Source organism: Papaver somniferum, chromosome 10 (genome assembly GCF_003573695.1).
Source record: "Papaver somniferum cultivar HN1 chromosome 10, ASM357369v1, whole genome shotgun sequence".
NCBI lineage: Eukaryota > Viridiplantae > Streptophyta > Magnoliopsida > Ranunculales > Papaveraceae > Papaver > Papaver somniferum.
The window spans coordinates 149,914,926-149,941,828 of NC_039367.1; the positions used below are offsets into that span (position 1 = coordinate 149,914,926).

General features: G+C 35.0%; 2 protein-coding genes across 9 annotated transcripts; one reads left to right on the forward strand and one right to left on the reverse strand.

The window, feature by feature from the left end:
• Positions 1–5,842: 5,842 nt before the first annotated feature.
• On the reverse strand, positions 5,843–12,202 carry LOC113318629. Of its 8 annotated transcripts, none has more exons than XM_026566815.1 (9): positions 10,920–12,202; positions 10,614–10,748; positions 9,334–10,044; positions 8,076–8,708; positions 7,650–7,713; positions 7,414–7,539; positions 7,246–7,313; positions 6,264–6,991; positions 5,843–6,044 (listed from the first exon to the last, which is right to left on the reverse strand). In XM_026566815.1, the coding sequence occupies exons 5-8, from the start codon at positions 7,710–7,712 to the stop codon at positions 6,271–6,273; spliced, it is 978 nt and encodes a 325-aa protein (XP_026422600.1). In that variant the 5' UTR covers position 7,713; positions 8,076–8,708; positions 9,334–10,044; positions 10,614–10,748; positions 10,920–12,202; the 3' UTR covers positions 5,843–6,044; positions 6,264–6,270. The 8 variants fall into 8 exon arrangements, with proteins under 8 accessions (XP_026422600.1, XP_026422603.1, XP_026422601.1 ...); XM_026566818.1 differs by lacking the exon at positions 5,843–6,044 and having other exon boundaries at positions 6,127–6,991; positions 10,920–11,031; positions 11,445–12,202; XM_026566816.1 differs by lacking the exon at positions 5,843–6,044 and having other exon boundaries at positions 6,127–6,991; positions 10,920–11,031; positions 11,436–12,202.
• An 11,761-nt stretch (positions 12,203–23,963) lies between these two features.
• On the forward strand, positions 23,964–25,060 carry LOC113316517 (pentatricopeptide repeat-containing protein At5g57250, mitochondrial-like). The gene is made up of 3 exons (XM_026564680.1): positions 23,964–23,967; positions 24,244–24,458; positions 24,743–25,060. Exons 1-3 carry the CDS (start codon positions 23,964–23,966, stop codon positions 25,058–25,060), a joined length of 537 nt encoding a protein of 178 aa, XP_026420465.1.
• The last annotated feature ends 1,843 nt before the right edge of the window (positions 25,061–26,903 follow it).

Sequence of the window (26,903 nt, forward strand, 5' to 3'; positions counted from 1 at the left end):
TGAACTGATAACTGCAACATATGACTTCTTTGAAGCATCTTCTTGCACCATATGCCCAGCAGGCTCTGTCAATTGCCGAACTTCAATTTGCACTGGTTGAACTTGAGGAGACTCCTTAACCTTTTCCTGCACAACTACCTCTTCCTCATTGTTTAGATGATGATGAACTTCAATATCATTACTCAGCTTCATGTAGTTTTACAGATCTTTGAAGAAAAATTTTGATTGTACAAATGTCCAGGAAGAGAACCTCTGGCAAAACCTCGTCCACCAACTCCATTCCGACATCCACCATAATCCTTGAAAGAACATTGAATTAAAATGCACTATGAATCTAGAGTTTGGCACTATGGATCTAGAGTTTGGTTCTGAAAGCATGAGGGTAATTGGGTTTCAGGCATAATGGCGTCTCTGAGGAAAACTGAGACTCTACAAACCCTAAAACCGATGAAAAATCAATAAGAGGAAATGAAAAGATAGGCATTCGAAAGAGGTCGAGGGAGAGAGGATGCCATAAAAGAAGAACACGAAACAAGGTTTTCAATCGCCCATAATAGCCTCTTCAGAATCAACACAAAATCGCTTCAGAATCAAACAAGGTTTTCACTTTAAATAATTATTAAAAAATAATTAAAAAAATATGACATAGAGGTCATTCCGAAGGTATAGTCAAGAATTTCTTTAAAGGGAACATTATTTAAATACCCCTCAAAATCTACCTCTTGAAATATACCCTTATTCAATTTTAAAAAATACCCTTATCTTCTGAAAAGTAGAAGCAACTAGCACAAGTTGCTTCCAGAAGTAGATACAACTGACACAAGTTGCTTCCAAAAAGTGGAAGCAACTTTCTCAAATTGACTTCAAAAAACATATTTTTTACCCCTCGGGGTATTTATGTAAGGGTCAACCAAAATTGAGGGCATTTATAACATTCCCACTTCTTTAAAATATTCTCCTACTTTATAGGAATTATTATTAAATATGAATTTATTTTAAATAGAAGTTCAAAATTCCGTAGGTCATGAAAAAAATTGCCCCTGCTATTAGTAGTTACTAGTTGGTAGGAGCAGAACATACAAATCAAGAACGTTTTTTGGGACCAGCCTTTTTTTGGGGGACCATTGTTTTATTTTGGGTAAGACATTAGAAGTAAATCTAGATCACCCCTTATCTAAATATTTATATTAATACCAAAATTACCCATTTCAATTAAGTTAGTGTAATGATTAGTTGTATCATTAGGTTAACATAATTAGTGATTAGTGCAAGATTAAATAAAAAAAGAAACTAAACTAAAAGAAAATTAAACTAAACTAAATGATTAGTGCAAGATTAAAATCAAGATTAAATTGGTGATTATCGACAATGTTTTCGTTTGATTTTGAATTCTTAATTTTGCTGGAAATGGAAAGGATTTGATTTTTTTTTAACTTTTTTTTTTTTTTTTAAGATTTAAGAGGATAAATTGGTAGTATTAAAATTTCATAGAGGATAAAATGGTAGTTTCATCAAACTTAGACACCCCTTATCATTCTCTACGGGGTGGATGAAGAAATCCATAGGCCCAATTAATCACCATAGGCCCCAATTTAGTCAGGCTACAAATCATCTTGCTCCCAAATTTAAAAAATATTTTCGCGAAACGAATTCTTAATTATGCCGCATATTAATTATTTAACGTGCTTGTTGCATTATTGAAAAAATTTCCTAAGATTTTAAAATTTTAAATGTGTGAAAACACTAACAGAAAAATTAACAAATTAATATCACCTCGTAGTTCCATCAAGCCAACATACCTATGAACGCAAATCTCCCCTCCTTTAAAACACTAAGTCATATGAGTTCCCACGTCGCACAGTGAGTATGATATCCCCCTCAAATTAAATTAGATAAAAGCTTTCATACAGAGCAATTCTAGAAAGGACAAGTGGCGGGATTCTATTGGTCGGGGACTTAAAATTTGAATGACACTCTGTTTATACTTTGTATTTAACTAGCCATTAGTAACACCGTTTGCAAAAATGTGGATGTACAACACTTATGTGAGTATTTATAGCTAATTAATTACTTACACTTGGTTTACACCAAGTACTTAACTGGACGTTACTAACGCCGGTTAGGTATACAAAACTTCCGTCAAATTTTAACCGTGAGATACCATTTAGGTTGAGAGAAAGGTGAACTCAAAAACCGTCGAACTTTAACCCTAGATTTTGTGCCGATCCAAACTTGACCACTATCAAGTTCAAATGGACGCTTACCGAGTTCTCAAAGCTGGGATGTAATCATGAATCTGGTCATTTCGCTGGGTAATTTGAGATGGTACGTATCTCATCTCAACTACTAATTATTAACTTGGCACGCTACATGATTGCTGGCGCTGTGACAAAGGCTGGCACAAAAACAGGAAGCGTCTTGCAGACTGTGGTAGTGGTTTTGGGCATAAAGCTATTGGTGGTCGTGATGGACATTACTATGTGGTCATGCTGTCATTCAGGACAAACCACTTTGGATTGTGTTGAAGAGTGACATGGTCATCACTCTCAAACAAGAGCTTGTCATGATGGTCGTGGTGTTAATGTTCATATTGCAAATAACACAACAAAACGACATAGCTATCGGAATTTGTTTCAAATCATCCGTTCTGTTAGTTAACCAGTATTTCAAATGCAAATAGGTGATGCTACTGGGTCATGCCGACTCCAATAGCAAAGACAAGGTAATGCAAGTAACCATTGCATTCAATCATTTTGGTGAGGATCTCAAGCAAAAAAACGAAAGACTATTATCTTATTGCTTTATGCCAATGTTAAAGTTTAGGTCAACTCACATCATACTTATGGATGCTGCAATTGTATATCCAATTCCCACACCAAAAATATTTATGTATTGAATCAACCCACAATGCTTGACCTTAGAGCCCCCAAGATCAGTGCTAACAACATCCATGTAAGTATAGTTTCTCTTGCCAGTAACCTATGTTGTAAAAGGCGCTGGGCGAGTCGAGATTTAGAAAATAACAGAAGTAGGCTTTATTTTGGCGCCTTAGGCGTCCCTTGTGCGGCTCGCGACCCTAGGCGAGTGTCCGGGGCGCCTTTTACAACATAACCAGTAACTGGGTCACCAATTCTGTAGCAGTCAGCCAGTAAACAGGACGTATAGTAAATTACAAAGGCGAACACGAACATCACAGCTGGACCTAAAATCCAACCAAGCTGAGCTATGGCCCATGCTAACGAGAGCACTCCTGATCCTATGACTACCGTTGTAATATGTGCAGTTTTACTCCCACTGTACTGCCGAGACGCGCATATTGCCAATCACCGTGTAGAAGTTGCACATGTTTGTCATATGAAATCATCATCTACCTCAGCTAAAAACTTAAACCTTCTTTTCTTTTCTTGATTAAAGAATTTGTAATCTGGACTGTATAAGATTTTTTAATGTGCCTGAACCAAAAAACCAATTTGTGAAGTAGTTGGCTATGTTGTTTGCACACATGGTGTCAGGTTGTTGAATTCTCTGCCGTGGAACCTTTTTTTCTTGAGATATAGACTAAAGGAGGTTCATTTGATCAACATCTATAGGGGAGAATGCATTTGGACGGGGCGAGGTGAAGCTGAGCCACCCATATCAAACCGGGACGGCGAGGGGAAGCCTAGCCATACCAAATCAAAAATATATGAGGACTGGGCGAGCCGAGGCGAAGCCGAGCCACACCAAATCATAAATCCTAAGCATGCATCGCTACAAAGAGGGGTGAAGCCACGCGACACCAAATAAAAAGGAACGACAGGGCGTGCGAAGCCACGTCACACCAAACCAAAATTGTGGTTAAAAGTAAAAAAACGATGGTGGATGCTTTTCGGGTCCGCCCGGTGCGTAGCACGAGCACAAAATCCAGAGTAAATATAGAAAGTTGTTAAAACTGGGACGCTTTTATCACGAATTGTATTTTTGTGCTGGTCTATCAAAATAAACCAGCTGAAGTAAACCATGCTCGATGACTTGAACAAATCTATCGTTGTTTAATTTTTGTATGATTTTTGGAGAACTAAAAAAATTAGGGGAATTTAGCTCTATTTTAGATTAATGAAACACAAATCACTAGGAAAATTACTATTTCTATATTCCTAACATAAATAAGAGATATATATTCAAAACCCTAGAAAACCATATCTAAATTAGCCCTAGAAAACCAATTATACTTCATGACTTATAAAGTAAGTCATGGGAACACTAAGGTCCTGTTTGGTATAGTTTTCAAAAAACAGTTTTCTGTTTTTAAAAACAGAGAAAACAGAAAACAGGAGAAAACGCGTTTGGTAAGGACATTTTCAGAAAATGTTTTCTATCTATTTTCTGTTTTTAAAAACAAAAAAATGAAAACAACAAATTATTGTTTTCTGTGTTTTCTCTTTTTTTCTTTTCTTTATTTTTTTCTTCTTTTCAGAACAAAGTAAGAGATGGGGAATGACTGCAAGTGAGTCATGGCTAATATCACTATCTCTTAGACGAATATTTACATTTGACCCGATTTAGTTGGTTTTCCTTGTTTTCAAAAACAGTTTACCAAACAATTTTTAGAAAATGAAAACAAGGAAAAAAGAGTATGTTTTTAAAACAGTGGAAAACTATTTTTGAAAACTGTTTTTCAAAACTGTACCAAACAGGCCCTAATAATTTTTGAAGAAAAATCTTCAAGCTGGACTCGAAACGATTAACCGACAAATTTTTGAAATTTTAGTTTCCACGGATACCTCCCTCAATCATAATATTCTTGTTCACAATTCCTCATATCAAAGTTACGTTACAGATAAAACGACGATACAATTTTTTCCTCCATTTATAATTCCTTTTTCTCCGTTCATAATCTGACAAATTTAGCCAAACATGCATCAAACGCTTGATAATTCATTTTTGGTCACTTGTGATTCATTTCATTTGTCATAAAATCTTCATTATGTGTAGAAGAAAATAAGCATGGGATGAGAATCATGAGATAAATCAATCAACATGTTTATTCTCACTGATCAGTATTGAGGTGCCCACGTGGGGAAGCATTAGCCTAGCTATTATTGTTCCTATTTACGGGACAAATACGCCATCAAGTGTGGTTTCTCCACCTTTAGGGCCGGGCGTATTTAGGCTTTGCTTGCTTGGCGATGGTGCCGAGGGAACTCCCATTTAGAGTAAACTGGCAATTGGCAAACTGGCCATTTAGAGGGAACTCCCATTTGCTTGCTTGGCACGATGGTGCCGAGGGAACTCCCCTTTGCTTGCTCCGCAGATTACGGCAATTGGCAATTGGCAAACTGGCCAACACTAATTCTCAATAGTAATTTTCTCTATCCAAATGAAAGAACTCCTGAATTTGTGCATGGCAACGAGAGAAGAACAAAAAGAGATAGCAGATGACTTTTCATTGTAATATATAAAATCAAAGCTAGTAACTGTCTCCATTCTAGAATATCAGCATTTGTAACAAAACGTGGTTACGTTTCATCAATGTCAACCTCATGCACTTAGAATCTGTGCCAACGTACGCTTAAAATGCAAAACCAGCAATCCCTCCTTAACTTGCATGGCCTACACTGATAAGAATGCTACAGTTTGCGAAGAAGTACAAGGTTTATCTTCTCGCACAGCTTGAAATTACATGAGATTGATGAAGGAACGTAGATTGGTTTTTTATTTTCTATGTGTTTAAGGGTTCAGAGTCTTCATTTGATGGAATTAAAATCTTGAAGAACTAAGAAAACCGTAACCATCCATGAATTTTTTTTTCAAGAAGAATAATAAAGAGGTGGAATGTAATAGATAATGTTACGTCATTTATTTGCAACTGAAAAGTTGCAGAAATTGCTTCCTCAGTTTCATCAAGTGTGTTTTAATGGAAGAATTGAGAGTAGTTACTGAGTCCCTTTCTCCTGCTATAATAGCTTACAAGCAAAACTTACAGAAATTTCTAATACTGTTAAACTGCAGGAAGTATGTGGATCGATTTCAACTTGCTGCTTGCCATCTTCTACCATGGCATCCTGCACAGGAACCATAATAGCTTATATATTGCTCCATTAATAATAGGCATAAGTTAAAAGTTGTAAACCAAGTGCAGAGAAATGACATTCCAGACTCTGTAACATTTTAATTACTTAATCCAGCAAGTTCATATCATATTGATAATTCAATAACTAAATGCAAATATTAACAAGTAAATAACATACATCAGTAGTAATCTTAAGAATTTGCCAGCTTACTTATATATTAACCAAAGACTTCTTCATAGATTACATCCCATAAATCCTCCAACTCACCGATTTCCTTCAGTTTCAACTCCTTATATTTTCCAAGCTGTGCGAGAAGATAAGCAACTTCATTTCTTTCACTTCCACCATAACCCAAACTGAACCAGGGAAGACCAAAACTCTCAAGCTCGGAGACATCCGAGAAAATATCTAGGATGAGTTTGAAAGCCTCGTCATGGTCTTTTCGGTTTTCTAAAAACATCCGCCGTGTCGAACAGGATTTGCATTGGCTTTGGACAGTTAGTCGTTTGCCACTACACATACACTTATCTTTGAAAGACCAATTTTGTGAAACAAACAGACAAACATCTTCAGATGGGCAGCGGAAATAGAAAGGATAAACCTTGTACTTCTTCGCAAGTTTTATCCCTAAAGCAACCCCTTCCAACTCTAGATAAAATGGTGAGACACACTTCCCTTTCGAAATAGCCTTAGACCTTGCAACTATTGGCCTATGACAAGAATCTCTTATGATAGCCCCACAACCAGAAACTCCATCCTCGCTACAAAAACTGGCAGTAAAAATTTCAAAAACATTCTTTGTATCTCTCACTTTGGATGGAAGAGCATCATCATTTTCCAATCCCCATATACCCAAACACATAACCAACCAATGAGATTTTGTTGGAATCGCAAATTGTTCATCATCATCTGTGTCACTATCTTCAGAATTATCTTGACTGTCAAAAACATTAAAATGGTAATCAATAGAGAGGAGAGAAAAACAAACTTTTCAAAGCAAACAGTATTCTCAAGGAGCAAGGTTTATTTTGTTAGCCGCAGTAATCTATAACGAAGAGTTGGCAGGAAATTAGAAAGTAAGGAATCATTCAGCACAAGTCATGTGAATAGATACCATCACCCTAATTTCAAGCTTCTAATCAGGTTACAATAGATACATCTATAGTTTTGACCCAATGAGTGACATTCTTACCCATCAAGGAGGCGCAACACTTGGCTATCAGGATCTACCTCTTTCTTCTTAGTTAACCTTATAATATCCTGCACTAGAAGTTGTTGCAAAAGTATAAGAACCAAATTGGTGGCCAAAAACAGCATCAACTTCAAACAAGAACATATAATAAAAAGGGAGCTTAATTACTAGATGTCCGCGGAACAGCATATCTCTCATTGTGCGCTTCATGCTCTCTTTGTTTGTTAATTCATCATCCCCGTCATCATCTTCTTCTTGGTGTATTTGCTGAGGCTGAATGCTCTGTAAAATTCCCTGCAGAAGTTGTTGCAAATTAAGTACATCCAGAGAAACAGCATAACAGCATTGATATCATAACACAAAAACTGATAATTACAAGATGTTATACTAAATTGAATCCTTACATTTGGTGGTGGTTCAACTTCTTCAATGGTTCCCGCTAGTATATCCATATTAGCTTCCGTCATCCTTCAATAAGTAAATGATGAACTAACCTAAATCAGATATTGCTGTCTCAGTTTCTTGTATGTGTTTTTTTTAATGAAAGAATTGAGATTAGGGGCTCTATGTGTTATGCCCTAATTGAGTGAAGTTTAAGAAAATAGTGTAGATTGATAGGATTCAGCACCAACAATAGAATCCTAACTGATCAGTTGATTGGAGATCAACCACCTAAATCCTTTGAATTGGGGATTAGCCACCAAGATTAAGAAAACTTAATAGATTGATATGAACTGAATGGTTCTGGACAAGAGTATATAAACAAATCATCGAACTCAAGTAAGGAAAATAGTAGGAAAAGGAAATAGAAGAAGTAGTAGTAGTAGTACCGACTGCGGTGTTGGTATCCCCAATAGGAGTGCCCGGCCGGAGTCTCTTTTGGAGAGGAAGAAAAAACTTGGTTCAAAATCAAAAAAGTTTCCTAATATATTCCATGCTCATGTTTTATCTTTTCCGGTAAGATAACGTCGTCGTGAAGGCGCATTCTCTCGTTAACATGACGTCAAATCACGGCATGTTATTGTGCCCGACAAATTTTTAAAAATTGTGCCCGGACTATTCTTAAAACATTGTTACAAACTGAGATCAGTAATGTGAAGGGGAAAGAAAAATGGAATAGTTGGTTTTCAAAAATGTGGTACACAATTCATATCATGCACTCTTCTGGAAAGGTTTTCTCGATTTCATAACCACAAATTTATGCTGCAAAGTTCGCTTCCCTACAGTGACTGACGAACAACACTTGCGGACTTAAAAGAAGACATAAAGTACCAAAATACCAAGGACTGGCATACATCCTATAACAGACTCCAACAACAAATTGAGTCAATTTCTACTATAATTGTATGAACATTCTTCAGGCTCTCCTTGATTGCCCGATGCACAGCTACATTGTTGTCTATAGGCATGTCTTTAAGGCTGCAATGAAATGATCATTCTACCTTATGAGCACACCACAAATTCTGCAAACCCAAAACAATATGTGAGATCATTTGATTTCAGGTTCGCAGTGTGAAGGTTGGCTAAATTTGCAACTATCAAAGCTTCCTTAACAACCTCTTCCCATTTAAACTCTTTGTTTCCGGAGACCTGATAGTTTCTAGGAATCCAGACACATTCCAAACAATGTATGGTAACATAGTTGCCCATATTACATTCTACTTAATCCAGTAACTAAAGAATTTAGATATTGCACATTGTCTACTACTCCCTCCGTTCTTAAATAATAGGCTGATTTCTACAAATAGATGTTTCAAAAATATAGGCTGGTTTTCTAATTGGGAAAGTCAAATGTTATTTTAGTTTATGGGACCACTTTTCTCTTAACTTCTTTTGATGACAAGTGTCATGTGGACCATTTCACTTTACTTCTTTTGTCATGGGGACCATTTCACTTCACTTCTTTCATTTACAAGTGTCATGAGGATCACATTCAATGATTAGTTCTCTTAATTTCCTTAATTTTCTCAAAAAACAAAACCAGCCTATTAAAAAAGAAGGGAGTGAGTAGTTGAAATCATATTTTAAGCAATTGGTTAAGTGTGAATAGTAAGAAGTAATAGAGCAGGAGTAATCTTAAGAACGTACCAGCTTACTCGAAATAGTGACAAAAGACTTCTTTATAGAGCATGTCCCATAAATCCTCCCACTCACCAATCTCCTTTAGTTTCAACACCTTATCTTCTCCAAGTTGTGCAACAAGATATGCAGCTCCATTTGTTTTACTTTCACCATTACACACATCAAACCAAAAATCATGACTCTCGAGCTTGGAGATATCCGAGAAAATATAAGAGATGAGTTCAAAAGCCATTTCATGGTCTTTTTGGTCTTTTGGGAACATCAGCTGTTTCGAACAAGCTTTGCACTGACTTTCGACAGTTACCCATTTTTCGCCACCACAGTAACACATATCTTTGCGAAGCCAATTTTGATTAACAAACTCAGAAACACTTTCAGAAGGGCAGTAGAGATAGAAAGGAAAAGCATTATACTTCAAAGCAAGTTTTACCCCTAAAGCAACCCCTTCCAACTGTAGATAAAATGGTGAGACACACTTCCCTTTAGAAATAGCCTTAGACCTTGCAACTATTGGCCTATGACACGAATCTCTTACGACAGCCCCACAACCAGAAACTCCGTCCTCGCTACCAAAACTGGCAGTAAAAATCTCAAAAACAGTCTTTGTATCTCTCACTTTGGATGCAAGAGCATCATCATCTTCGAATCCCCCCATATATCCAAACATGTCTTCAACCAACGAGATTTATTTGAAACCAAAATTCAGAACCATCTTGACTGTCAAAAACATCAAAAAGGTAATCAATTGAGAGGAATAGGAAACAAACTTTACAAAGCAAACAATATTATCAAGGAGCGGGGTTTATTTTGTTAGCCGCAGTAATCTATTTGTCATTATGCCAATCTGAATTTCAATTCTACAACGAAGAGTTGGAAGGAGACTAGAAAGCATGGAATCTTTAACAATCTCATTCAGCACAAAGCTTCCAATCAGATTATAATACTACGTCAGTAAAGTTTTCACTCATTGAGGGACATTCTTACTAATTCACAAATCACAACACTATGCTATTTGACAATTGCAGAATTCCAAACATGGTGGTCACATAAGACTTAATAAACAGGATACCACAATTCAAATAGAACTATAGTCGATTAGTACCGCAACAACAGTACAGTACATTAACTAAGACAGACTCTTACAGGCATGAGATAAAAATTCATGAGCATGAGTAACCTACCTTGCCGTAATCAAAGCAGAAATTGTTACTACTTGAGCATCGCAAGAACGAAAGGAAGTGGAAAAAGGATTGCACAAAAAAACCTCGTTAAATGCGAAAATTTACCATTGATTATCCTCGCGCTGTTGCTGAGGCAACCCAAACTTGAGGAGGCTTTCTGTAAGTTTTTTCACTTTCTGATCATATTCAGCGCTATCCCGATTGAGCTCTTTCCGTAAGTTTTCCCCGGGGCTGAATGCTCTAGGAATGAGAAGAAAAAAAAAATCAGAGAACCAAATTGTTTATTACACAGCATAACAGCACTAATATCATATCGATAAAACAGCGATCCTGAACTAAATTCGATCAATTGATTGGAAATCATCCTTTGAATATGAAAAACAGTAGTTGTGCCGGAGATAATAAACTTACATTTGGTGGTGGTGCAACTTCTTTCAATTGTACCAGCTAATATACTCATACTAACTTCCTTCCTCCTTCAAAAAGAGATGATGATCTTCCAAATCAGTTTGATCAACTGAAGCTACAAACAGAAACTAACCTAAATCAGATACGGCTGCCTCAATTTCATCAAGTTTGCATTTCAATGGAGAAATTGAGAAAAGGGGTTTTATGTGTTTTTCCCTAATTCTAATGGGAATCTCAATCAAGTTTGAGAAAATTAGTGTAATGAGGGAGGGGACGGAGTCGCTTGTTTTATGAAAGAGGAAGAAAAAATTTTGTTCAGAACCAAATTTTAGGGGTAAATTGCGTTACCTCCCTTGGCTAAGATCATAATTTGAGTTACCTCCCCTACAGATATAAAATTAGTGAAACCTTCCCTCGTTACATTTTCCGTCCAAAGCCAGTTAGATAAGTCACCAACTGTATATAGGTGGCAGAAAAAAAAATGATCAAAAGAAAAATAAAAGAATTCCTACGAAGTACCAAAAATACCATCGTCTTCTTCATTGTACCCTACTCAGAATACTCTTCATTGTTTGCCTTCTTCCGTCCAATCAAATAAATTACTACCAGCATAATCATCACTTAACCTTCTCCATATTTCTAAATCTCAATTAAACCCAAATCTTATCCCAAAACCAATACCGTGAAATCCAAACAATCTCAATCTCAATTTAAACCAAATTTGACAGATTCCCTAGTTCAATGATGCGGCTGTAATCAAAATGATGCGGCTGTAGTTCAGATGCTCTATCCAAACCCAAATCTTCTCTATGAAAGATGCAACTGTAATTCAGAGAAGAGAAGAAATTGATGTTCTCATGAAGAAAGCTGAAATCAAAATGGGTATGAGTATGAATCGAGACGAGGAAAACAGAGAACTATTAGGGCTTCAGAGAAATTGATGGGGTTTGATGGATCTGAGATGAATTAGAGAGACTGAAATGGATTTCTGCTGCTGTTAGTAGTTGAAGCAGTGGAGGACGATGATTGTCTATGTCAAGATTTGAGCAGACGGTGGCTTGAATGACAGGTTAAACTCGAATTGAATTTGGGTTGCTGCCGTTATGAACAAAGAAGATTTGGGTTTGGTTTAGATTCAAGCTGGAATTGAAGGTACGGTGAAATTAGAGTTATGAGATGGAGAACGTGAGTTATGAGATGGAGAATGTGTATGATCTGATGGGTTTGAGTTTGTGTCTGAGATGCAGAGGGTTTGGTTCAGATTCAAGCTGTAATGGATAAGAAGAACAAGAAAAGATACGGGGAGAACAAAAGACTGGTTCCATGTGATTTGAAATCTCAACCATTGATTATCTTAGTTTAGCTACCACCGTTAGATCAAATAAGTGTATGAGGGTATTTTGGGTACCGTGACTGCCACATGTCTATTTTTGCCACGTGTATGATAATGCCCCGTCAGCTAATATGGAATGGACGAAAAATGTAACGAGGGGAGGTTTCACTAATTTTATCTCTATAGGGGAGGTAACTCAAATTATGATTTTAGCCAGGGGAAGTAACGCAAATTATCCCCAAATTTTATTTCTGGCTCATTTTATCTTTCCCGATCATGTAATGTAGTCGTGAAAGTCTTCTAACACGTGTCTCCCGAAATTAACTCAGGGCACGTTGTATTTGGTCACTGCTAAAAAGAAACTTTTAGGGCCGGCGGGAGGGTAAGCAGGACAACCCCATCTTAGGGGCAACAAGGGGTGAGGGCAACGATACATTGTATATCTTTTACATTTACATCGTGTTCAGTTCAGGTTTTTGAGCCCTGGAATTTGATCCGAGGGAATTAACCTAATTCCCTCGAACTGGACAAACTTAAAATTTTCAGAGTTGAATTACGTTGGAATCTAATTCCCTCAAAGCTCGCCTTTTCTATTACACCGAGGGATCAATGGAATGGTATTCAATTCCGGAGGAAAAGGATTACCCCATAATTCAGGAAGGATATGGTCAAGGAATTTGAGATGACGGGTCTTGGGTTAATGTCATATTTTCTTGGCATAGAAGTAAAACAGACTGAAAGAGGAGTCTTTGTTTTTTAGCAAATATATGCAGAAGAAATACTTAAACGTTTCACAATGGATAAGTACTAAAATTCAATTTGGACATATGTAGAAGAGAGCAAAAGAAGGAACATGAGAGCTTGTGAATTCAACAGACTTTAATTGTCTTATTGGAAGTCTTAAATATCTGACTGCTACAAGACCTGACATTATGTTTGCAGTTGGGTCGGTTAGTTGTTTTATAGAATTACCACGCCACTCACACTTACAAGCTGCAAAACGTATCTTCAAATATATTAAAGGAAAAACTAGCTTAGGTATTCTCTACACATTTTCAGAAGAATCAAAGTTAGTTGGTTAAACAGATAGTGATTGGGATGGAGATACAGAAGGGAGAAAAAGTACTTCAGGTTATGCATTTCATATATGAACAAGTTTTTTCTCTTGGTCATCAAAGAAGCAACAACGTCCACAACAGAAGTATAATATATAGCTGCTAGCAACTGGGCTACGTACACAAGCTGTATGGTTAAGAATGACGTTAAAATCACTCTTTCTTGAACAGAAAACACCATATAACAATAGTATGTGATAATAAGTCTACAATTTCACTGATAAAGAATCATGTGCTTCATGGGAGGAGTAAGCACATTGATATAGTGTATCGCTACATTAGAGAGCTTGTCGGTAACAAGGTGATAGCTGCGGAATTTTGTGAAAGTGAAGAACAAGTAGTTGATTAATTTTTTTTACCAAGCCGTGAAGTCTAATACATCTACTTGCATGGAAAACTTGGAATGATTAGTAAAGACAATCTTGGTTTAAGGGAGGATGTTGAAGGTTAACCAAGATAGTATGCACGGATTGGTTTAAGGGATGATATTGGAGGTTAAACCAAGATAGAATGGAGGGATATGTGAAGCAACTAGTACAAGTTGATAATGCTTATGTAAAGCAACTAGTACAAGTTGATACGACCTTTTGTGTATGATAGTGAACGTACCATATTTGGAAGCTGAAAATAACTTGAGAATTGAGATAAAAGTTATTCTAGCATTAAAGTTTACTGCGTTTTGCAACTTTTGAGTATCTAGAAGTGTTCTTTATTTAGAATTTGATCTTTATTAGGAAAGCGTTCTCTGTTTAGTCGTCAAATTTGTTAAACTATAAATAGGCTATTGAGCCATAAATATTATTTACATCAATTAAGTGAAACAGTTTGAATATTTGTTTTTTGTTCTTATTAAGTCTTTGATATCAGATTTTCTACGATTCCTAAACGAGACTGTCCGATCAAGTGAGGCATTTGGTGAAAACTAAAATATGGAGAATTTATCTCTAAATCTCTATGGTGCAATAACACAGATGGCTCGAATGTATCAGATTCTTTAATAATTACCTAGGATATTGGAGGTGATTTTTTTGAACCTTTAATATTTCTTATAGTCTTTTGTCGCTGCATGACAATTTTATGACGATTTGAAATCTGGATAAAAATTTAGTCCAAATGTATGTCCTGCAGTAACTATCTAAGGATGACCGTTGTGTCCTCGAATAAATTTAAATATATCAGAAAAAACTAACATAAAAATATAATATGACCTTATAGTTTGATGATCCGACCAACATACATATGAACGGGAACATGGAAAATGGGTAAAACTATGGCGCTTCTATCACCACGAATTGTATTGATGTATGTTGATCCAATTATCCCGTCTATCAAATAATCCATTACAGAGTACGGACTCAAGTAAGCCACGCAGTACGAATAAACAATAGAAAGTTAAAGAAAATTTTCTCTCTCTTCGCTTCTGAGAGGCAGAGAAACTAAAACAGCGCCGCGAAGGAAACAAACCCCAAATCAAAACCACTATGATTTCCTCCATCATCACTAGCTGATCTTCAATCCACCGGCCTTAGAGATGTTATAGATTTACTTTGCACAATCAAAACCACTATGATTTCATACCATCCTACATAATTCAATCCCAAATTCTCAAAGATTGCGTATATATATCTTCTCACATAATATTCTGCCCTTGCATCTAGTTTTATAATTTAATTTGCACAAGTTTCTGCCTTGCTTTCTTCTTTGTTTTCCCATTGTCCTGTCGCTGGACTAGTAATGTTCCTAGAATGGTTTTCTTCCATGTAAGGCTTATTAGGACCAATCGTATCTCTGGTGGTGCTCTCACCAGGATGTTTTTTAAGGAAAAATAAATAATCTCAAATCGCTTTGAAGTTTAGAGAGCACCTTATTGGTGTGTTTTTGTCGGTTAATGCCAGGTTTTGGCTCTTCAAAAATGAATTTCAGTATGAAATATGCAGATCTGTTAGGGCAGGGGTCTAGAAAATTATGTGGGAGATTTTATCATAACCCAGGCAAACAATATAATCTCATTACCTGCAATCATATTCATGTCTTCTGAAAATTTGGGATTACTTTTCATAACCTTTTATGAGCATCATAGCTTGTTAATATGATAGCTAACACCAGAATTTTAAATGAAACAATCCAATTTCCAGTTCAGTAGGGATTCTGTTTCATGAGAATCAGTCTTGGGATCGACTTGTCTCAGGATCTTAAGGTTTGATATGCATATGGATATAGATTTTATTGAATTATGTGAAGACACAAGGTTTCGAAAGGAGCAATTTGATTCTGCTATGTTGAATGTGAATACATGCAGCAGCTCAATCTTCTTTGCATATCCTGCATAATTTGCATCAGCTCCAACAGCAACAACAATAGACGACAACAACCTTTCCTTATTTGGATGCAGAATGGTTTACTCTCAATAAAGATTAATTCTACATGTACATGGACTGCAGATGAACTTAAGGGAGATGGTTGCCTAATCTTATATCTGACACAACATCAACCAATTCATCAATTATATATGAGTTTAGTCGACACCGCTTTGGATTTCATAATTTCAGCCACGGAAGAATGACTCCCCATCATTACAAAACCATGATCAAGAAGAATGAACTCTAGTAGAGTATTTTGAGTTCTAATGACACAAATCTAGCTGAAGTAGCTCGGTAACTTTATGCATCTCCATGGGCCGGTCAATAATCCACCTCACTTTGCATCTATACCTTACAAGCGTAGTGTTTTCCATTTAAATTACCCCAGTTAGTTTAATTGTGTCTGTAGTTCCTTTTGTTTTTTTATTTCAGTTCTTAGATTACATTTGTAATATCTTTATTAACACTAATCCATCGAGGACAAGGCTTAGTTTCTACTTCATGGCTTAATTTGAAGCTATGGATCAAGTCGGAAAATAATGGAGTACACAGCTATCACTCGGGCAGGTTACCGCAGCATCAAGATACAAAGGCCTGACTAGCAACTTCAATCAATTGCATCGAACTCCTCTACCAACACCTGAGTTTTTATGGATATTTTTGTGTCCACCAACAATACAACTTTTCTTGTGAAAAGCATTGACCGAAAGCCTTTCGATCTCTGACTCCAACATCCGTCATCGATGCAATTCCGATCTGAAGATTGCTATTCTGATCCAATATCATGTTACTGTTGATTCATGGATTATCAATTTAATTGTACTCAATGAATCTTGGGGTATCTTATACCCTCGTGTAATAGTCTATTAGTAGTTTAATAAAATACATGCTTCAAAAAAAAAAAAAAAAGTAAGCCACGTCCCATGAATTAAATTAATTTATCATTAATCAATAGAAGAACAAAAATTTGGGAAATAAAACTCCAGTTAACAATTGAACACAAATCAGTAAGGGAATTACCATTCCTCCATGAGTCCATAACATAGTGATGACTGATATACCGTCGATACTCTAGCTAGAAAACTAAACCCCGCCAGATATTTATTTTCCAACTTTAGAAAATTAAAGCTCCGAATATTTAATTAGCCTAAGAAAACAAATTATACCGGATGACTCGGGGAATTAATCAATTGAAAAGTAGTTTTGGAAGAACAACCCTCCTGTTTCTTCGAGTCCACGACCTCCAAATGACTAACTAAATAATTCTTCACATTTTAGTTTCCACCGATACCTCACTCCATCATAATAATCTTGTCCATAATTGTTGGAAATATATGTTTTAAAATAAAGTTAATTTTCATTTGTTATTTTTGTTAAATTTGTTTTTGTTAATCTTAATGATCTTCATAAAAGAAATTTATCTCTGTTATTAATCTTTGACCGTTTTATTTAGAGGAAGTTAATGGTATTAATTGTGATAATAAAGTGTCATTAACTATTGAATTTCTTTAGTACAAAAATCAGATTTTGGTAGGAAAATAATGTGAGAATTTTTCTTTAATTGTTTTGGAGTTTTAAAGAAAAATAAGATTTTTGAGAGAAAGAAACTAGTGTGTGATCATCACTTGTTTTCTACAAGTTTGATTTTGAGCAAGAATAGAAGTGTACAAGTATCACATACTCTCAAAGTGCAAGAGTGATTGTGAAAGAGACTTACTCGGCTGTTTTATCCTGGGGACGATGCGACATGGAAGAACTGCTTGCACAATCTTGGGCAGAGCCGCAAAACGTCTTAAAGAGAGCAACCTGGTCGTGACTCAGCCATAACAATTTTGTATTTTTTTGGTTTATGATTGTTTTGCAGCCTATTTTCAACAATTGTTCCAACAATTTTAAGACGGTTTATTCTGCCATGGATATCAAAACAAAACGATTGCTGAAATGCGATAAGTATCTTTGTTTTAATTTGTTTTATAAAATTATATGAATGGAATAATTTTTATTTAACAATTTATATGATGCTTGGAAATTTTAGGTTATTAGATACCTAAAGTTAAATTTTGTTTGTGATTTTGATGGATTAGGGTTGTCATATGGATAATAGTTTTCATCATGAATACCTAACATAGAAAAATGTTATTGATGATAAACAAAAAGTTTTTTAACATGATGTAGACTTTTATTTTTATCTCATACACGAAAATGAATTGGGTCTAGAAATTTTAACCAGATATATTAGACATCATGAGAATCATCCATGTTAAATTTCAGAATTTTTGGAGTCCGAAAAATATTTTTAAAGTATTTTAGAATACTGCATAACGTATCTGAAAAATTCTGACGGGCAGAAATTTAGTTATGATTGAATTCTTTTTCCAATCTTTGTGTAGATAATTCGAATTCGTGTAACATGAAAAATATTATATAAATCAGGAGTTTATCTTGAAACCCAATTTTGAAATTTTCCATTTGAATTTTTATTTTGAGAGATGTGGTGATTTCAAAATCGTTGTTTGTCTAAAAATATGAGATGTGATGCTTGAATTAGAGATTAGAGATGTAAGAACTTAGAATAAAAATAATGTTTTATTTTATTACTTTACTTTTGTTTTGGGAATGAAAATATAAGATCATTATTGGAAATCAAACTAGTGCGTGACAAATGTTTGATAAAATGCTTAGTAGAAAGTTATAATCTATGACGTTATAACTATAAAACTTTACTTTGTTTGATACTTGGAGTTCTAATTTTTATTTTATTTTTAAGTACTTACATAAGTGCATACCTTACTTATTTTGGGTTACAAATGCTCACATTTAAATGATTGTGACAGGTGATAATTTCACTTACTTGAGCAAGTTTTTTGTTTCCCAATGAAAACAAAATTTGCGAGTAAATACTAGAGATTAATCGACCTAAGGAGCAATGGTTTGCTGATTCTTTGTTGGTATGGAAAGAATGGACGTTGGTTTGTGACCAGTTGAGATTTCAAAGCAAATGAGGTATGTTTGATGAACAATTTGTAGCTATTGTAGTGATCAAATAGTTGCATTCTACATTGAGAATGAATTGATTCTTCAATGTTAGAATGAGTTGTACGGAAACTAAATATTGAGAATTATTGTTTATGATAATAATGAGTGACTCATACAAGTTTGGAACTTATGAGATAGAACTTGATACCAAACCAAAACCGAAAGAATAAGAAACCTAGTCAAAATAAATATGAATACCAAATCTCACCAAGAAATGAACATAATTTTAATTATGAAGTTATTTGCTACGCTTGCATTAAACCAAGTCTTACGACACGGCATTGCAAGAATATCAAATATTATTAACAATGCTTTTCAAGCTAAGTTGATGTGAATTGTGGATACGGTGAGAGGTCGGTATATATTGGTGTTTTACATCATGTTTGTTTTGATAGGTTATGGTTCAAAAGTTGAACGGAATCGTTCGAAAGAAAGTGGTGTTGAGTTATACTCACATCTCTAGGATTCTTGGTATTGGTATGGTCCGAAAAGTTTGCTTCCGGTAGAACTATCTTGTTAAAGATGTTCATACCATCAAAATGAGAAAGAATCTAGTTTCCGCCTATCTTGTTTTTAACAAGATTGAGATTAAGATTTTTGTTGAACTTGATCATTGCACTACTAGAATAAATATTTTATCAATGGAATGTTTGAACCAAATATTGTATTATTTATCTGATATCACTGAAGCTTTGAAGTGCTTGAAATATGTGATTTTATCTTGCTTCTATGAAATTTTTTGAGTTAGTGTGCATGCTGTGTTTTCCTCTAAAATTTCTTAGAATTTTTTAAGTGACATGTATCAAATTTTATCCAAGTCTTCAAAGTATGTAAACTCCGAATCTTACTAGTTTACAAAAGCATCGGATGAAATAAAATGTTTGAGAATTTTATAAGATTTTTTTGGTGTTTCACGAAGTCTAACTTGGTGACTAAAATTTATCTTTTGAGTAGTGAATAATGAAATGATATCTTCATGAGAAATGTTTGTTTGGTCGTCCTCTATATTGTGCCAAAAGGATTTTGTAATTGGATTTATTAGTAATGAGCAAGAACACATAACACGTCAAATATGAATTTAGAGAAATTATTTGCGCTTAAAAAAATTATTTCTAATTTTTGTATGAATGGGGAAACTTTCTAGTTTTTGAATTGGTATTAAACACCAAAATATGACGTCTACCGTAGTCTATAGAAATTTTTGAATGAACGTGGCTAGAAATGCAATTTGCATAAGCAACTTCTCAATTTTATATTTTGGTGTTGATTTGAAGTTTCCTTTGGTCAAGAAATAGTGGGGGTACTCTACCCTATGTATGTTTGATTGCTAAACTTAGATTAAAGAGCTAGCTAGAAATGGAGATCACAAGATCATTAAGAATTGATGTGTAAGTAGTAAGACTAAAACAAACTTTAGTCATAATTATTATCTTGTTTGAGATACTTAGCTCCTCATAATTTTAATCTTTGGAAAAAGGTTTTAAGAACCGAATATTTTAGTTTGAAAAATAAAGAAAGGGTAATTAATTTCAATAATTGCTTTCATGTCGCTTGATTTACATTCTTGATTGGTGATGTTGTTTCTACGATGCGTTATTTGTTGTGTATCATATGCAGAAAAATATATGGAATGTATAAAAGATGAGAATCTATGTAGACCAAGCATGAAAAATTGTGTAGTTTCTATAAGAACAGAATGGATATGAGTTAAATAAGTCATCATCATATATATTCTGAAGCAAACTTTGAAACAATTGAATGAGACAAAATTAATTTTTTGACTAGTTTGAAGAATTTCAGAATTTTTGAAAATGAAATGCATAACGCTCGTTGTTGTATATGCATAAGTGATTTTGTGGAATTTAAATTCTAACTTATATGATGTTAATGAAAATGAGAACATGCTTAGTTTACTACTCGACATGAAAGACTCGAGGGAAGATAGTGTATATGCTTGAATTTAATTTGTTCTTCTCTTGAATATATTTAATACAATGGAAAGAAATAGAAATATATATAGTTTAACTTCAACTAGTTTTCACTCATTTGATTTAGTGCCAATTTTTTTGAGATTCTGTGTGATTGCACTAGAAATTGAGTATGATAGCATGGCATTGCTTCTTGCTACGTGATAGACTATATGTATATTACTTCTGTAGTGGGGGTTACATATATGCATATTTACTAATAATCCATGTATGGATAATTAGTAAAACATTGAGAAGGTTATGAGGTGTCTGAAAAGAACCTTAAACCTAGAAATACACTATCTAAAAATGTTTACCGCAATCCTTTAAGGATATTATTGCGATGTTGATTGAGATATCCTCTCAAATGAATCATCTAAGGGATGGAGTGATTCAGTCCTCTACTAGATAGAGGAATAACAAACATATTAATCCAATGCGATAGTACCGCGGCTATTGCAAGAGTGGAGAACCGTTAATTACAACGGTAGAGTCGACATATAAGGTGATAGAAAGCATTTATTATGCTATGAGAGTGGATTATATATGGTCTAAAAAGAGTTATCGTTGATCAGTAAGAGGGTATGAATACATCTTACAGGATGATGTTGATGCCCATTGAGAATTGAGTCATTTGTGATGGATACCCACCTAGAAATAGGTTCAAAGAGATTAATGATTCACAAATGATATGGACATAGTTGTTCGTGATTGACACCCAACCTATAACTCAAGATTCCAGAAGTAGGTTCAAAAGGTAATCCTTACCTATGAATGGAAATCCCAAAATGTAGGTTCAAATGGGACTAAGTCACGGATAATATGTAGACACATAATCATGCTTTTGAGAATTCATCCCACGCATGATATCCTGAAGCGAGTTAAGGCTGAGTTTTTGTTTCTAAAACTCTTAATGATGTCTATATCTCTATTTAGAGTGGGGTACTTAACTACAGGAGTACTCTTGATAGACTCACCTATATGAATGTAAAAGTGTGGCAGCTTTTTATGAGAATATGGGCAGTTCTCTAGATCATTCATTAAACCGGGATTCAAGCACATGGTCGTAATGTGATGGCTTTAGAATTTACACTAGCATAGTTTTGTGTGTGTTAGACAATCTTCTTATTTCCTAGAGTTCAAAGACTTACGTTCACTCTATGGTTAGATTTTTTGAGAGCCTAACACTATGTAAAGGTTCAAAATCGAAAGATACCTTTACTTATGCACATCACTATATAGATCTTGCTCAATGTTTTAAAAATAGAAGTGGGGGATTGTTGGAAATATATGTTTTAAAACAAAATTAATTTTCATTTATTATTTTTGTTAATCTTAATGATCTTCATAAAGGAAATTTATTTCTGTTATTAATCCTTTGACCGTTTTATTTAGAGGAAGTTAATGGTATTAATTGTGATGATAAAGTGTCATTAACTATTGAATTTTTGTAGTACAAAAATCAGATTTTTGTAGGAAAATAATGTGAGAACTTTTCTTTAATTGTTTTGGAGTTTTAAAGAAAAATAAGATTTTTGAGAGAAAAAAACTAATGTGTGATCATCACTTGTTTTCTACAAGTTTGATTTTGAACAAGAATAGAAGTGTACAAGTATCACATACTCTCAAAATGCAAGAGTGATTGTGAAAAAGACTTACTCGGCTGTTTTATCCTGGGGACGACGTGACATGGAAAAAATGTTTGCACAATCTTGGACAGAGCCGCGAAACGTCTTAAAGAGAGCGACCTGGTCGTGACTCAGCCATAACAATTCTGTATTTATTTGGTTTATGATTGTTTTGCAGGCTATTTTCAGCAATTGTTCCAACAATAATTCCCCAATAAAAGTTACATTACAGATAAAACGATGATACAATATTCTCCTACAGTATATAATTCATTAATTCCCTCCATTTATAATCTCATAAAATCAGACATGCATCGAACGCTTTTTAGTTCATTTTATATAAACTTCATGTCCCCCAGAAAATAAGCATGTGATGAGAATCATGAGATAACAATAGGCATGTTTATTCTCACCGACTATTGAGGTGTTTGCGAGAGCACCACCATCTGATCCTAGACATGGGTTAGTCTCCCTATTATTGTTGACACGTTGTACGTTTTGTAAAAATCATCCATTTTCCGTCAACCCCTAAACTACGTGGCTATAGGAGGCTATTTATAAATTATATACTATCAAAACGTACATGACATCATTGACATGTACCTGGCCTTATCTGTTCAATCAAAGCTCCACTGCTCCAGTCTGTGCAGCGAGTAGCTAGCTAAGGCTAGGAAATAATTAATATCGAGATGACGGAATGACAAGACGGTCAAAGAAACAATGTTGATTGGGCAGCAGCAAATTAAGACATACTGAAGTAATAAATATCCCTCTATATTTTGATTAAACCAATGTCACCACTGAAACAAAGATCAATTTAAAAATATAAAAAATCTTCATCATTTTCCAAACTGCATATTTTACTACTAATCATCCCAGACCGAACAATCCTGTTACAGGGAAAATACATCGTCAACTGCAGTTACCTGTAAAGCAGCTAACTAGAGCTGGCAAACCAAGCCAGAACCCGCGGGTTGGCCCGTCCCGGATGATAACTAAACAAGACGGGCGCGGATTGTATAGTTAGTGGCTTGTGAAGAAACGGGTTAACCCGTCCCGTACTGTGAAACCCGTGGCTGGCCCGTAACCCGTAATTCCATTCCCTACTGTGAAACTAAAACACGTAGCTTGTTACGTGTCATCCCCAGTTCCATTATATAAAAACGGAAAAACCCTAAGCTTTCCTATCTTTCTTCTTCGGTTCTTCCTCTTTTTTTCTTCTTCCCTGACTCAGAGTCTCCTGGACAGAACAACAAATTGAAGAACTATTAGATCTAAAGATCAAAAGATCAAAAGCAGGTACTTTGATCTAAAGATTAAAGGCTAGCAGGTAATCAGATTTTAATTTTTGTTTTCTTCTTTATTTTCTTCTTCTAGGAATCTAGGGTTTTACATAGGAATCCCAAGAAATCTTTAATATTCTTAGTACTGTTGTGATTGTGATTCTGTGAAGATCGGTAATCTTTAATTTTCTTAATTTCATGATGTTTGTGTTCTTACCACAAAAAAAAGGGTTTTTTCTTAATCTTTAATTTTTTATTACTCATTAGTTTTGCTTGGTTTAAAGGCTTTAGTTAATTTGGTGATTTGATTTCTGTGAGCCAATAAATGGGTATTCACAATTTCGTCTAATTTGTGGATAGTTAAGTTTTTAGTTGAAATCCTTAAGAATATTAACATGCATGTGGTTTGGTTAAGTTTTTAGTTGATCAATTAATTTCACAAAGGCCATTACCATCTTATGTTACATTTAATCATGTATTGGGATCATTATCAAAACTAAAGTGTTATTTGGATGTCATTATGTTGCACAAGAAGATAAATTTGGTTGGGGTAAAACCCGATATTTACACCTTGAACATTTTGATAAATTGCTGTTGTCGTTTAGGAAAAGTTGATCATGGGTTTTGTTTGCTTGGAGAGATATTAAAGAGAGGTTATCATCCTGATACTGTCACTTTTACAACACTGATTAAAGGGGTGTGTCTTCAAGGGAATATTGATTTTGCGATCAAAATGTTCGACAAAATGACAAAGACGGGTATTCAATCTGTTGCTATTACCTGTAATACTATTATTCATGGGCTGTGTACAACTGGTGAAGTAGGTCGTGCTCTTCAGTAAAAGAACAACATGTTGAAATGGAAATGCAGACCAGATGTTGTTTCATATAATGCAATTATAGATACTCTTTGTAAAATGAACAAAATGTTTTTCTATGAACACTTCTTGATTTAAGTCCGGGTCTTACTGCTTATTGGTGTCTCCATCTTTTTTTTTATCACATGAATTCTTATTGAAACATGTAATGACAGTTTTAACTGAATTAAATTTTTTATCACATGAATTCTTTCTAAAGTTACTGACTTTAAGGGTATTGTCAACAGGAATATGTTGCAACACAGAAACGTGGTGGTAATGTATTAACTGACTTGTCAGAGTTAGCTGAATATCTTGGCGAGACGTACAGAGGTTGTCTAAATTCACTCGACATCCTAAACTATTGGAAGAACCATGAACAACAATATCCAGTACTTTCAAAAATGGCAGGGGATATTTTGTCAATTCCTATTTCAATCGTCGCATCAGAGTCTGCATTTAGCATTGGAGGAAGGGTGATTGATCGATTTCGCAGTTCCTTATTACCTGAAAATGTTGAGGCGTTAATAACAACTCGTGATTGGGAATATGGAATTGGTAAGTAAATCAGTAATATTTTATTTAGTTGAATGTCTAAATCTTATCCATAACATTGGTTGTTTTTATGATCCATATAGGAAAAGAAGATATGAATGAGGACAATGTGATCGTTGAAGAAGATGTATTAGGATTTGAACCTGAAGCAGTGGAGGATGGGGCAGTGGAGGATGTGGAGGAAGTAAGTTCTTATGCGTCTAATTAGTATGCGTACTTCTTCAATATAAAGCGGGGTAATTATGCAAATTCCATGTTTTTGACTTGAATCTTTTTTTTGTTTGGTTTATTTTTTCTTGAAATTACAGATTCATATTGAATAGTTGGAGCAACTCAAAGATAATCATGGAATATGAGAATGTTTTTTGGACAGACAGTTATTTATCACTTACCAGTGTCTCCAAATATTGCATAGAAAAGAGATTGGAGATGTTTTTTTGACAGTTAACACTTTTTTTGATTAACCACACAAAATATATTTTGTGCAGGAAGTGGTTATTAATATAGTCACACTTGGTGATACAAATTAGAAACAATGGTATTACTACAGTCTCGGTCTCGGAGGTTTATTTTCATTATTTATCAATTATCATCATGAACTGATGAAGTACTGTAACTAAAGGACTTAAGTACTAAACTACTAATGACTAGTATCTGTTTCTGTGTTTCTTTAAATGCAAAATTAGTTTAGTTTTGCAATTTTGAGTTTTTGAATTGATATACCAAATGAATTGGATGAATGTTAGGTACTTAGGTTGTAGGAAAGGAACTTTAGATGGCCTGAATGTGGAAGGAAATAGCCCAGAAATCGATTTCTGGCGAGTTGACTCAACAAAAACCAGTTAACCCGTGAACACCCGTGAACCCGCAAGCTTTACCCGGGACGGGCACGGGTCGGATAAATGACCACCCGTGAAGAATTTCAACCCACAAGCTTAGGCTTGTATTAACCCGTAACCCGCAGATTGGTCACAAGCCAGCCCCGTCCCGCCCGTTTGCCATCTCTACAGCTAACCCTCCACTTTCATTAGCTAAAATGCTAGATATCCCCTAACATTAACCGAGTCTAGACAAGAATCTCTTCGTGCATGAATTAACAGCAAGAAATTCCTAGGAGGGAGACTTAATCTCATCGGACAAAAAAAAAACTAGTAAAATTACAGGAAGGACGCGTGACCCCTGTGGACATGGACAAGTGTGGTTCAATCTAACTGCAGTTTGAAGAGTAAATTTTTGATGGGGGCATTTTATGATGGGGGAATAGGGGACAAATTATGTCATGACATGTATTTTTCCAATTAATTGTTTTAACAAATTTTATTACGAAAAATAAAAAGTATAAAATATCATCAATTAAGATAACTTTTGCAGTAGAATTATAGGAAGAGAAAGAGATAGAGGCATAGAAGATATTTCTATTGATAATGGACCAACATTATTACATAGCTATAGTATCCTATAAATACATGGAAAGGTAAACCTTAACTATATAGATGGGCCGCACATCTATGGGTTGCAGGCTCTACAACACTCCCCCTTGTGCGGTCCAATAGAACTTCATATTCAGTGCTTCACATATAGCGCTTCGAGTGTAGTTCTTCAAATGTCGTCCTCTCTATGAATACTTGCGCCGAAATCAATTGCTTCATTAAAACTTTGACCAGTAAAAACCCAGTGGTATAAAATCTTGGTACAGTTCTTCACATGTAGTACTTCACATATTACCTCGTACTTTACATGTAGTTCATCACATGCAATACGATCTTCAAAGATCGACGAGTCTAAGTTAATTTCCTCGTTAAAAATTCGTCAGGGAAACCCAAGGGGACAAAACCTGAACTGAAGAAAAAGAGT